Source organism: Pleurodeles waltl, chromosome 12 (assembly GCF_031143425.1).
Source record: "Pleurodeles waltl isolate 20211129_DDA chromosome 12, aPleWal1.hap1.20221129, whole genome shotgun sequence".
Classification (NCBI taxonomy): Eukaryota; Metazoa; Chordata; class Amphibia; order Caudata; family Salamandridae; genus Pleurodeles; species Pleurodeles waltl.
The window spans coordinates 673,847,316-673,861,756 of record NC_090451.1 but is presented as its reverse complement, the minus strand read 5'-3'; the positions used below and the strand labels follow the sequence as shown (position 1 = coordinate 673,861,756).

Here is a 14,441-nt window from a genome sequence, read left to right as displayed (position 1 = left end):
ATCCGACTCCGGAGAGCTTGGTAGTTCAGGCGTCATGTTCTGCAAAGACTGCCCCTGGAACATTCCCGGGAGTTCCGACTGATAGGGAATCCAAGGGGATGGAGCAGTCTTCAAAGAAGATTTTTTCATCTTGCAGCATGGCCCTTAAGGCTACTAATTCCACCTGTGTGCTAGGCAGATACATCCATGCCCTAATGGATTCTGCCAAGGAAATGGCGAGGGATCTGCCATAGGAGATGCAGAAACCGTTTGGGTCCCTTTTCTTGGATGCTCAAGCTGCTGCACAGCAGATTATACAATCTGGCCTGGATACCTCGGATTCCATTGCCAGGGCCATGGGAACATCGGTGGCTACAAGGAGGCATGCCTGGTTAAAGTCCTCTGGTTTCTCATCAGACGTGCAATCCACCTTAATGGACCTTCCATTTGACGGGAAAAGCTGTTTGGGGACAAGGCAGACTCTGCCCTTGAACGGTTTAAGGACTGTCGGGCTACAGCTAAGTCCCTGGGATTACAGACCTCTACTACAACGCCTTATAGACCGTTTTCTGCCTTTCGAAGGTCACAGTCTTACGCCCAGCAACCTGACAATCTGCCTTATCGTGCCTTTAGAGGGCAGGGTAGGGGTAGGGCTAGAGGTCCAGCCCAGCAGCTCTCTTCTTCTTCATCCTCCTATGGTGGACAACAGCAGAAGCAGCCCTAGTTTTCCCCACTTTATCATCCATACTTCTCCTGTAGGGGGAAGATTGAGTCTTTTTCTGCAGAAATGGAGGTCAATTACAACAGATTCGTGGGTGCTAGGAATTGTAGAAAAGGGCTATCCTCTCCCCTTTCAGGAGTTCCCTCCTCCCTTCCCCCCCGTCCCTCCTTTTGTTCAGAAGACCATCTTCTGTTGTTGCAACAGGAGGTTGTCACCATGTTGGCAAAGGGCGCTATAGAGTTGGTGCCGTTGCAGGAAAGGGGTCAGGGGTGTTATTCAAGATATTTCCTGATTCCCAAAGTGGACGGTCGGTTGCGGCCGATCCTAGACTTGAGGATTTTGAATTTGTTCCTCAAGCAGGAAAAATTCAAAATGCTGACCCTAGCGCAGGTGCTATTGGCGTTGAACGAAGGAGACTGGATGGTGTCTGTCGACTTGCAGGACGCGTACTTTCATGTTCCCATAATCAAGTCGCACAGGAAGTATCTCTGTTTTGTGGTCGGATCGCAACACTACCAGTTTGCTGTCCTTCCTTTTGGACTTACTTCAGCACCTCTGGTTTTCACAAAGGTGATGTCAGTTGTTGCAGCACATCTCAGAAGGAGGAAGGTAGCAGTTTTTCCCTACCTGGACGATTGGTTGATCAAAGCCAAGTCTCCAGAGCTTGTGTTGTCTCATCTGCGAATGACAACCCAGTTGTTGTTCGATCTGGGTTTTTCTGTAAATGTGCCCAAATCTCACCTAGAGCCCTCTCAACGCCTCCTGTTCATAGGGGCAGTACTGGACACAACAATGTTTCGGGCCTACCCCCCGCCTCAGCGGGTTCGGGACATTCAGGCGCTGATTCCATTGTTTCAAATTGGAGCGGCAGTTCTAGTCCTCAAGGTCTTACGCCTGCTAGGTCTGTTTGCTTCTTGCATTCTGTTGGTCACTCATGCTCGCTGGCATATGAGGGCTCTTCAGTGGTGCCTCCGCAGACAGTGGTTCCAGCACAAGGGGGATCTCAGGGATTCAATAAAGATCTCCAAGGACACTGTGGCGGATCTTCTTTGGTGGGCAGAGGACGGCAACCTTTCCCAAGGAAAACCGTTTTCACTGCCTCCTCCAGTGGCCCCAGTGATTTCGGATGCTTCCACTCTAGGGTGGGGAGCTCATCTGGGGGACCTGTAGATCAAGGGTCTTTGGTCTCCAGCGGAACAGATGTTGCATATCAATCTGTTGGAATTGCAGGCAGTACGTTTGGCGCTCAAGGCCTTCCTCCCTTCCCTTCGCGGTCAGTCAGTTAAAATCCTGATGGTCAACACTACCGCGATGTGGTATATAAACAAGCAGGGAGGAGTAGGGTCGTACCTTCTCTGCAGAGAAGCCCTGCGACTCTGGTCCTGGGCTCAGGACCATCAGATTTGCTTAATAGAAAATCATTTGGCCGGGGTGCTGAATGTACGAGCGGACGGTCTCAGTCGTCACTTCTCATTAGATCACGAGTGGCGTCTCCATCCGGATCTAGTCCTCCACATCTTCGGGGTGTGGGGTACTCCTCAGGTGGATTTATTCGCCACTCGGGAGAACGCACATTGCCCGGTATTCTGCAGCCTCCAGTATCCGATGCAAGGGGCGTTGGGGGACGCGTTTCAGATGTCCTGGAGCGGACAGTTGCTTTACCCATTTCCCCCGTACCCTTGATTCCTCGGGTTTTGAGGAAGATTTGTCAAGACCGGGCCCAAGTCATCTTGGTAGCACCGGACTGGCCGAGAAGGGTATGGTATACAGACCTGCTTCAACTCTCTCAGTGCCCTCCGCTCCGTCTCCCGCTCAGGGCAGACCTCCTCTCGCAGTCGCAGGGGCAGGTTCTACTCCCCCACCTCCAGAGCCTGCATCTTCATGCCTGGAGATTGAGCGGGGCAACCTGAGTTCCTTTTCTCTCCCACCGGATGTAGTGGATGTTATACTTTCGTCCAGGCGACACTCCACTAAATCGATTTATGCCGGTAGGTGGGCAAAATTTGTGCTTTGGTGTGGAGAGAACCAAAAAGATCCCTTGAAAGCCCACCTTTCAGATGTACTTTTGTTTGCTCTTAGTCTGGCTAAGAAAGGCTGTGCGATAGCTACAGTTAAAGGTTATTTGGCGGCTCTGTCAGCGTTTCTTTGCCTTCCGGACCAGCCATCTTTATTTAAGTCTCCAGTTGTAAACAGGTTTCTTAAGGGTTTGGTGAATAGATTTCCTCCTACTCCCTTTCACATGCCTCAGTGGGACTTGAATCTTGTTCTGACATTCTTAATGGGTTCGCCTTTCGAGCCCATGCATTCATGTCCATTGAGATTTTTAGTCTTTAAGACCGTTATCTTAATAGCAATCACTTCTGCCAGGAGGATTGGAGTGCTTCAGGCACTTTCCGTCAAGCCTCCCTTTACCAAGTTTTTCCCTGATAAAGTGGTTCTAAAAACCAGGGCTACTTTTCTGCCGAAAGTTGTCACCCCTTTTCATATAGGGCAAACTATCACTCTGCCCGCGTTTTACCCTCCTCCCCACCCGTCTAAAGAGGAAGAGAGGCTACATAGGTTGGACCCTAAGAGGGCCCTGAGTTTTTACCTAGAGAGAACTAAGGACTATCGCTTAGATGATCAATTGTTTGTTGGGTATGCTGGACAGCGAAAGGGCAGAACGGTCCAGAAAAGAACACTCTCCAGGTGGGTCATCTTGTGTATTAAGATTTGTTACTCTATGGCGAAAAAAGTCCCTCCTGAAGGTATCAGGGCCCAATCTACTAGGGCTAAGTCTGCATCTTCGGCCCTAGCGAGAGGAGTTCCGTTAATAGACATATGTAAAGCGGCAACTTGGGCGTCCCTCCATACTTTCGTGAAACATTATTGTTTAGACTCTGAAATGAGGAGGGACGGTCATTTTGCTCGCTCAGTATTGCAGGATTTCTTAGTGTAATCAGGCGGGCACCCACCACCGAGTGCGGTACTGCTTGGGACTCTATTCATAAGGTGAGGAATCCACAGGTAGTTGTATCCATCAGAAGAACAAGTTACTTACCTTCGGTAACGCTTTTTCTGGTGGATACACTAACTACCTGTGGATTCCTCACGGTCCCTCCCGCCTCCCCGGTGCCTGCCTGGTTACACTCTTACCTTGCAGTTGTTGGATTAATATTTCCTCTTATATTTATATATTTGTATATATCTGTCTATATATTTTGGTATATTCATGTATTTGGGGTGATAATGTGAATATATGGTTTCAATAGACAAGATTTTTGTGTTCGTATATATTTCAGTTTTCATGGTCAGTTTACACCTGCTAGCCGTAAAGGCACGAAAAAAGTAAGGTGAAACTAACGTTAGTACGCCGACGAGGACCTCTTATTGGCACGTTGACGTCAGACGGAGTCATGTGGAGCCGTGCCATTATGACGTCCTCGTCGACGTAGACAGCTAGGAAGAAGACTTTCCGTCGGATGCTGGCGCAAGGATCGAATTCATAAGGTGAGGAATCCACAGGTAGTTAGTGTATCCACCAGAAAAAGCGTTACCGAAGGTAAGTAACTTGTTCATCTTTTACAAAGAACCAAACTCCAGCTAGTCAGGCAACAGCACCCTCTAGAACACTCCCCAGATACAAATACTGGAGGACGTAAGTCACAGGTAAGTACAAATTTTGCTCACCATGATAGGAGTACGTACTAAAAAAATTATAGCAAAACTGAGAGGAAATTTCTGTCATGGAAAGTGGCACTATTATCAGTCTTGAGGTCAGCAAGGACAGTTAGTGAAAGACAGGCTTTAACAATTAAAGAGCTAATCATGCAGTTCAGAGATGACATAGTAATTTTGAGGCATAATCCACAGTCCATTTCAAAGGTTTCATCAGAATTTCATCTAAATGGGCCAATTGTTTTAAAACATTCTTTCGAAATTCGAAGGATGTGGCAGAAAGTGCACTGCATACACTGGACGTTAAAAGATGTCTACAATTTTAGATAGGATAAAGAAATTAGGAAATTAGACCAGTTTCTGCTTGCAAATGCAAATCCTTGAAAAGGCCTTCCACTTTCCAAGGAGTGTTTTAGAAGCCATTCTATTCATACAGCCAGAAGACCTTCACTGGGTAAAGTATGAGTGCACACACAAGAAGTGTCTCTACAGCAACTGCTCTTTTTGCTGGTGTATCTATTCAGGACAAAACACTACTGCTTAGATTCAACAGTGCAGAGGGGTGCAGCAGTTTACATAACTTTTGGCAGTAGTAGGTTTGTACTATGTTTCCCTTCCACACCCCCCACACCATCCCCGCCCCAAGTTTCTCTGCGCGCTCCACTCCTGGTATTCATGACTGCCCTCTGCCTCCAGTTGGCCCAGGGTCACACACTACTCCAGGGCGAGCTGAGACTGGGGCCCCTGCCGCCCTGCACTCAAAGCGCTGCAGATCACCTAATTATCAGAAATCCTGAACCCACTCACACCTCCCGCCTCCCTTCTCCCGCCGTGAAAAGTCATGGGGAGCTTTGCACGTAATCTCTCTCATCTTTTCCCTGGCATTTCTCCCCCCGTCGCCCCCACCCGCAGTTGTTGCATTAATCAGCTTACATCCAAATAGATACGTGAAGGTGGGGGTTAAAGAGGTGGGGGATTAGCTTTCGGGAGAAAAAAAATCTCCCTTTTGCAGCGCACTCTTCGCAGCCATGAGATGGGTCTAGATGGAGTGTCCGCCCTCCCCAGGGCAGGGGCTGCCCCGCACAAGGAACTCGGGGCCTAGGAGGGGCACAACCCAGGAAGCCCCCGCCAACCCAAACCTGCCTGGCAGGGCCTGAAGGAACTTGGACATCTTTACACCTCGAGCATTTTGGGCTGCGCAGATGGGCAAGGAAACCCTTCTCTGGATATTCACCACGTGAATAGATTTTGGTTTCGATTTTTCCATTTATGGCTCGGTCTTTTTGTCATTCCCACTACCCAGAAGTTGCAGAAAGTGGCGTTGGCGTCTTGACTCTCCTGGTGGTGCCGGATTCCATGCCCTACAGGTGGGTTATCATTTCAGCTTTTGTTGGGGGTTCTCTTTGGGTTGGGCCGGTGGGTCCCAGGCGCTGCTGCACAGAGCTAGTCTCGTTCCAATGCCAATATCTAGTGGACATAAACGAGTTAACATTGAAAAAATAAAAATTCTTGGTGAACCTGTCATAAACCATGTCTTAGAGATGAAGAAGCAGACTCCTGCAATCTCTAAATGTAATCAGAAGTGCAGTCAAACACTCAGCCAGCCAGCATACATCAAATCTAAAGGTGCAAAAATACTCAGCCAGCCAGCATACATCAAATCTACAGGTGCAAAATCATGTTCTCTTTATTGTTCTTTCTTTCCCTAATCTTCTCAGCAGTAGTGCTCTGTTGGTGGGTTTTAAGATAGGTCTGAAATATTTTTCATTGAGGGCTGATGCACAAACTCTTCCGTTGCACCTACTGAATCATGATGTCGCCTCAGGGTTTCGCCCTCAAAAATATTTCAGCCCCAACTTAAAACCCACCAGTAGATTGTACCCTCAACATTTATTCAACATCAAAATCATTGCAAAACTGGTGGCCAAATAGAGTACTCTATAGAAAGGCCCACTGCTGCTGTTGTGAATCTTTGTTTCTGTAACCCTGACAGAGCTTCCTTCCTCAGACGACAGCAGAGGCTCATGCATCCTTTTCTGCTGTTACTACTGCTAATCAGTACTAACCAATATCAAGCTCAGGTAGTCTAGCCACCCTCTGCCACCATTCCTGTGCAGAAAACAGAGAACTTCATCTGGTTTAGTCTCACCTCATTAATCGACCACAAACAGAGAATTTATTACGTTTCCCCTGTTTGGTGTGACTTACATTTTTTTTATATCTTTAATCGTGTTCTGAGGAAGGTGCTTTGTGTAGATAAAACCTCACATAATTTTTTAAGTTTCTAATTTTCGCAGTAAATACATATTTTGTATCCAAACAAGACGGGCCACTGCATTCCTGGATCTCAGCTAGGTTTAAGCAATTTGAGTGAAATGACGCTACGAACACCAGCATGTTTCACCTCTTACTGAGTCTTGATCAAGACTGTCAAGGGTTGAAACACGTTGGTGTTTGGAATGATTTCTCGGGGGGTCGGGTCTCCCTCGGGGACCAGTAGTTTGACTGTGCCACCCATCTTTGACCACATTGAAATTGTATATATATATATATATATTAAAATTTATGTGTGTGTATAACGAAATAATAGATTTAATCACCTACACAAAATACATTTTCTCCCACAGTAACATACCATTAGCATCTCATTCATATATATATATATATATATATATATATATATATATATATATACATACATAGCGAAATAATAGATTAAATCACCTATACAAAATACATTTTCTCCCAAAGTAACATACCATTGACATTTCAACCCCACACTCCAAAAAAACAACAACAAAAAACAACAATATGCCTAATTAATGGTTTTGGATCTCATTATCTGCGCCACCCCCACCTACCTAAGGAGGAAGATTGAAAATGGAAAACTAAGACCTGCGCATCCCTGGAGAGGATCCTGTGGTTTAAAAGGGCTTTTCATAAACCTCTTGAGATGCTTTGTAAGAACAAATCTCTCAGAAGCGTAGGCGCTCTAGAGATTCTGCTCTCTTCTGAGCACCTCTTGCGGTGATGCATCCTGGGCCTCTGCTTCTCTCTAGGCTATTGCCAATCCACCAGATGGACCCATAGTACATCTGTGCTCTAAGGAAAGTGGGATACCAAGACCCTTCATCACCAGGGATTCTCTGGCTCCAGTAGTGAGCCAACTGTTATGTTTTATATTTGTATATTAATTTATGCCACTTTAAGGTCACCTCAAGGCTTTAAATTGGGGCATGAAAGATGAATGACAGCAACCTGGAGAGCAAAGGACCGTTGAAGAGGCGGACGGAGTAAGGTGCTCTGTGGATGGAGTTATATTACTGTGAAAAGAGTGATTGCGCCACGTGGCCGCCGATTTTTAAGAAGATGCCACAAAACAGTTTATATGCACTGCCAGTGATGTGCCTTGAATGTCACCTTACACTGACTTTAAGGTCATAAGAGATTTTATGTATATTTGTAAAGTGCTGTATTACCCGCAAGGATATCCTGGTGCTGAACAGGTGTGTGTGTCTAGCTCTGCCTGTAGTAGATCGGTTAATTGAAAAGCCAGGTCTTCAGCTTCTGCACAATTCAAGATGAAAGGAGGATCTGATGTGGAGTGGAAGGCTGTTTCACACTTTCGGGGCGATGTAAGAGAATGCACATCCTCCTGATCTTGTTCTGTTGTAAGTATGAACTATGTGTATGATGTCTCGAAATGTGAGCTACCATCTTACACTGGTTAATGGTATTTAATCACTGCCGGTGATGCCTCTTGGATGAGGAGATGCACTCCATCACCGACTATAAAGTAATTGAGGCTGTAAGGAATGTCTCTTAAAGTATAAGTAATTTTGTGTTAGTCTGGTTGTAAGGTGCTAGAGGCTAGGAATGACGCCTCTTACAGAGTAAATGCTGTTACTTCAGACGGGTGGTGAGTAATATACACTTCCAGTGATGTCTTTTGGATGAACAGATGCGCATGTAAAGTCCCTAATGGTGTCTGATTTGTGACAGAAGACTGAATGTGTAAGATGTCATTTCACGCACGGTACAGAGAACCAGGAGCTGTGGATAGGTCCTGCTACAGTATGAACTGTGGCCTCTGACTGTAAAGACTAAGGGTGGTAGGTGGTATAGTTTATGATAGACCGACATGTCAAGCAATTTTTTCTGTATTTTGTTCTCTCCTCCTCTTCCTTCTTAAACGTCTCCTTTACTGAATTTTGCCTTACCCGCCTGGATTGCTTTGCTTGCTTTCCCTATCTTCTCTTCTTTTACTTACTTTTTCTTGCCTCTCCTTTCCTCCATCTTGCACCATATCTCTCTGCTTTTGGCCACTTCTCATCACTCCCACACTCCATGCCTTCTCCCTGTTCTTGTTTGCAAGGCTGATCTCTGGTTCTTTGTTTGAACAGCTGCGAACAATGTGCCAGAAAGGGAGCTTTGCCCTGACTCACCTTCCCCTGGAAGATGGCTTCTGCTTGCCAGGGATTGTGAGCTGTCTAATTGACTCATTTTGTCTTTCTCTTTCTTTGCAGGTCTCTATGTGTTGGGGAACCTTAATGGAGTCTGAAAATGGCTGCCTCTCTCCCAGCATCTGCCCAGAAAGGCATTAGTGACTTTTTAGCTGGACTGTAGAGATCTTGGTGTGCAAAGTTACCGTGGATCATGACGATTTTGGATTGCAGGTTCCAGAATTTCTTGTTGATGCTGTCCAACCACCCGAGGTGGAGACGGAGGAGACACGCCCACAGAAGCAGTCACAACTGGTTCTACAGCATCTGTCTCCTTTTCTGCTTGCCTTGGTGCATCCAGTCCACCACTTTCAAAGTGGGTATTGTTGGACCCTGGTCCTGTGACCCATTGTTTGCCAAAGCCCTGCCTGAGCTCGCTGCCAAGCTCGCGGTGAGCCGAATCAACAAAGACCCTTTATTGAACAAGGGTTACTGGTACGACTACGTTATGTTCAACGAAGACTGCCTGACCTCAAGGGCCTTGGCTGGGTTTGTCAACACAGTGAACTACGCCTCTGGGTTTGTGGGACCCGTCAACCCCGGGTATTGCACAGCAGCTGGACTCTTTGGGAAGCACTGGAACAAGGCAGTTTTCTCCTGGGCTTGTCTGAGCACCAACACCGAGGTGCGCGGTTTCTCTACCTTTGTCCGGCCTCTCCCACTGGCCTCTGAGGTTCTCTACACAGTCCTCCGGTTCTTTCAGTGGGCTCATGTCGCTATCATCACGTCCCCGCAGGACCTCTGGGTGCAGACTGGGCAAGAGCTGGCTGGCTCTCTACGGGATTTTGGCCTGCCAGTCGGTGTTGTGATCGCCATGGAGGCAAACCCCCAGGGAGCTCAGGTGGCCCTGAGGCGCATCCAGAGGGCTTTCAAAGTAAGAGGTAGGAGGCGCCCAGAGATGGGTTGAATTGGTGAAGAATCCACGTGCCCTACAAGGAGGCTCTTAACTTGTGCTTGTGTTGCATGTTTAATTAACGATTTGAGCCCTGGTTCTGAAAATATTATACACCCTAGTACTCGGTTCACCAGCCCCATCATCCCTCCAAGGATCAGAGTGTAGTATCTCTTAAGGAGATACACTGCTAGCACATGCAGCGCCCTGTACCCACCACACAGAATATGGTCCACAAGGGGTGTTGTTGGAAAGCATCTTATAAGATTCTCCTAACCAGCCCCTGCACTACCACAAGGAACAGCACTTGAAAAGGCTTTTTATGGGATAGACAGCATACTCAACACAATAGTCCCTCTACATCAGAATCGAAAAAGCCCAAAAAAGCCTGGAAGATATTTATGTAAAGACCACTGCAGTCATGTCACCAGCCCCTGCACCACCACAGTAAACAGAGCCTGGACTCTACATAGGGAATATAAACAAGGAACTCACCTCAAGAGTCCCCCACCATCTAACGAAATAGGATTCATATAGAGACTGTAGTACTGGAACTCACATCACAGTCCTTGAACCACTCCTTTAATCAGGGCCTGAAATCTACATTGGGAATATAAATCTGGGACTCACCTCAAGACTCCCATGTCATCGCATCTCACTAGTACCATCACAGGGCACAGCCCTTAGAAGCTACATAAGGAATAAACCAGTGGCACTCACCTCAGTCGCTCTTCCTTCAAAGCCAGTGACAGATTTATACAGCAACAACTCAGGGTGATGGGTGGAGTGCGTGAATTAATCTTAGCCACCGGCGATCAAACAGGCTGTATTTCAGTCCATCATTTCTAGTCCATTGTGCCACACTAGGCAGAGACCGGCCATGAGGAAACAAGCCTTGGTCCTGCTCCAATTGGAATAGTTCATCCCGAGCTGCCAGTCCATGTCCTCTGTATGGAAAACAAGCAACCTTAGAAGCGTTTCATCCTGCTTAGATTGTTAGTGAAATATAGCTAGAGTCCCACTGCACAGTGAGCACGGACCCCTCATCTGGATACATGCATCTTACTTATGGTTTCTCTTGCACAATGTGATGTAAGCAATGCTTGAGTGGATCTCCGCCACTGGTAACAGTATGTTACTGTTTCATTGCACGGGTTACATCAGGAGTCCTTAATTGCAGTATTGAGATCAGGGAATTATTACATGCCAGGTTCGTTTTCCAGTTTTACACCTTTACTTCATAAATAAATTAGTTTTAAGTGTGATAACCTTAGGAACTATACATATATATATATATGTATATATATATATATATATATATAAAATATACGCAAAAATTAGAATAAGATGTGGGGTAATTTTGTTAAATATAAAAAGGTAGTGATGTGTTTTTAAGGTTCAGGGGCGCAGGTAGTGTAGACCAGGGATGAGGAGTTTTTAGGGATTAAGAATAGGTAGTTAATAGTGCTGTAAGGAGTTTTCAGGGCTCTGTGATGGGTAGTGCAAAGAGATAGAACGGAGTTTTTAGGCCCTTAGGAATGGGTGTTTTAGAAAATTCTAAATTAATTAAATTAAATTATATTATTAATTTAACACATATTCATATTAATGTACATTTAAAAAAATGATTTATTTTAAATTATTTGTAATTATATTTGATATATATTCATATATTTAAAAAAAAAGCAAATTACATGTATGTATGTGTGTATAGACACACACACACACATATATATTTATATATTAATTACACAACGGTGGCCACCACTGTATAGATACATTTAGGTAGATACCATAGGAAATTGATTTTTTTGGTTCACTAATAACTTTGGCGCCTTTTGACAAATCTTCACAAAACTTTCTGATAAAAAAAAAGTTCATACCTGTCAGCTCCTTCTTGGAAAAAAATGGGGTGATCTGTAAATCGGGGGCCGAGAAAAAGAGGGGGGGTGGTCCCAAACACATAGGGGGTCATTCCGACCCTGGCTGTCCATGACCGCCGGGGACCACGGAAACACCGCCAACAGGCTGGCGGTGCTTCCAGGGCCATTCTGACCGCGGTGGTAAAGCCGCGGTCAGAAAAGGGGAACCAGCGGTTTCCCGCCGGTTTTCCCCTGGCCCAGGGAATCCTCCATGGCGGCGCTGCTTGCAGTGCCGCCATGGGGATTCCGACCCCCTTCCCGCCAGCCTGTTTCTGGTGGTTTTCACCGCCAGAAACAGGATGGCGGGAACGGGTGTCGTGGGGCCCCTGCACTGCCCATGCCACTGGCATGGGCAGTGCAGGGGCCCCCCAACAGGGCCCCATAAAGATTTTCACTGTCTGCTTTGCAGACAGTGAAAATCGCGACGGGTGCCACTGCACCCGTCGCACCCCTGCAACTCCGCCGGCTCCATTCGGAGCCGGCTTCTTTGTTGCAGGGTCTTTCCCGCTGGGCCGGCGGTCGCCCGCCGGCCCAGCGGGAAAGTCGAAATGACCCCCGCGGTCTTTTGCCGCGGAGCGGTCTTTCGACGGGGGAACTTTGGCGGGCGGCCTCCGCCAAAGTTGGAATGACCCCCATAATTTCCCATGCAATTTTCAAAGGGATTTCTGAACAGCGCTACAGTCAAAATGACTAAACCGAATTACACCAAAATTGGCAGAAAGCTTGATCGTCACCTAGAAAGACTGCTTTTATGATTTGGTATATATCCGTTCAGTGGTTTATGTGAAACTAAGGTTTAAAATTTGTAGATATCTGGATAGGGGAGTATGCAGGGGTTCTACGGGCATGCAACGTCAAATAATACAACAATCTGATTGGCTAAGGGAGATTTTTCACCATCGGCTGCCTTGGTCTTGCAAATCCCACCAGAGCTAGTGTTCTGATTGGCTAGCCGCAACATGAATAGAAATGCTGCGGTTTCCATTTCAGGACCCTGTCTCCGTCTCCTGAAAATGAAAAAAAAAGTAAGGGATAAAGTGGCAAAATGAAGCAACAATATATATTTTTGTTGCGGTTTGCCACTATCCTGCAGAAGCCCTTCAAGAGTCCCAGGATAGAAATCTAATTTAAAAAACAAAATAAGTGGGTGGGTGTCCCTTAGGGCAGGGCAGACCGTGCAGCCAACTCCATGTTACACACAATGGACGTCTGTGCTCTTCAGGGGTTTTCCTGGCCGTGGGGGGGCTTGGGCACAGGGCCTGGAAACAACCCTACACATGGCTGAAATCCATGTGTGGAGAAGGGTTGGCCACCCGCAGGGGGTGTGCACATGGCCTGCGTCCAACGCCACGCACAGTGGAAGGCCGTGTGGGGCAGGGTTTGGCTTACTGAAGAGGTGGGGTGGAGGGCCTCGTAGAAGTTTTATTTAAAAATATTTAGGAAATTTATGGTACTGTTGTCCACATTAGTAGCCTCTCGATCCAGAGGGTATGACCTTGGACACCTCACCAAAACATTTATTTATAAATAGGCATAATATTTTGTTCAAAATTATTAAAGATCAGCGGCTGTCTCATGATGGGTCAAGTGCCTTTTTGTTTGCGTGCGCAGTGTTTAAAGAGTTTAACAATGTAACTCATAATTTCTCTGATTTAATGTATGATCTTTAGACAGAACGAGTTGGAACCGAGAGAGGCAATCCCTGCTATTTATTTACAACTTTTTCTGTTTAAAAGTCATGCATTAACTCAGAGAAATTCTGAGTTATATGTTTGAACTTGACACCTTGCATGAAAAAACACAGGAGGAGCTCTGCTTTCCATGATACAAATTGAATTGGCCAAAATCCAAAGTATCCAGTGAACTAACAAATGAACACTGTTTCATCCCAAAAAAGTAGCCTAAAAAAGGGCAAACACAATAATTCTTTTAAAATGATTGTTATAAAAACGACTCCAGATTTTGAAAAATTATTATTGTGGCAAGACAAATACTTATTTGAATAGTTAAATTGATTTTTTTTTAAATAAATTTGCTACAGAAAGAAATACTTTCCCCAGAAATAGAGATTGATGATTCAAAAGTGCAAATTCAGTTCACATTCTGGCTGATTATCAGTATTTTCCAATTTTACAGACAATAAATACAAGCATCGGCAATGTCAATAGGTCTAGCTTTAAAGGAGTGTTATATGGTAACATGCAGCTTTACAAGTAAGTAGCATGGGAATGGATATGTATTTATGTGAAAGCAAAGAACTGTAGAGTAATATTCGTGGAGGTTGAAAGGTCAGGTTACAGTTGCACTGTCAAGCCAGACCTAAACATCCATGTAGGTTAATTACCTCCCTCCTCCCATCTGTGGTGCTTCCAGAGAAAAACACCCTAAATTATCTAGTTATCTAAGACACTTTAATAGCTTTACAAAGATGTGTGTGCCTCTGAAAGTTCATGGTCAATGAGCTGGATAAATACACAAAATGATCACAGCTGTGTTGAGGGGTAGCACATTTCTATGGAAGCACACAGCTTCTGCCCAATGAAAATATGTACCCCTGTCTCCTAACATGTAGGAGGAGGCAAAGCCCTTCTCTAGTGGTACTCACATAATTCTTCACAAACAGCTGTGCTGTCGAGCCAGACCATAAATATGTTTGCTAGCCCTATCAAAGGTCCATAATCAGTATCTCTACATTACGATGAGAAGATCTCATCAAGGGATGCTTGTAAAAAGGCAGTTCTTGAGAATGAAACGTGTGCCAGGAGGAG

General features: G+C 45.7%; 1 protein-coding gene across 2 annotated transcripts in view; it reads left to right on the top strand.

The window, feature by feature from the left end:
* Positions 1-5,379: 5,379 nt before the first annotated feature.
* The window catches only part of LOC138268707 (retinal guanylyl cyclase 2-like), a 145,059-nt gene continuing 135,997 nt past the window's right edge, over positions 5,380-14,441 (top strand). For both annotated transcript variants that reach the window (XM_069218625.1, XM_069218624.1), the window contains exons 1-2: positions 5,380-5,724; positions 8,884-9,740. In XM_069218625.1, coding sequence (XP_069074726.1) covers positions 9,014-9,740 — 727 coding nt within the window. In that variant the 5' untranslated portion in view covers positions 5,380-5,724; positions 8,884-9,013. The remainder of the gene's footprint in view (positions 5,725-8,883; positions 9,741-14,441) is intronic.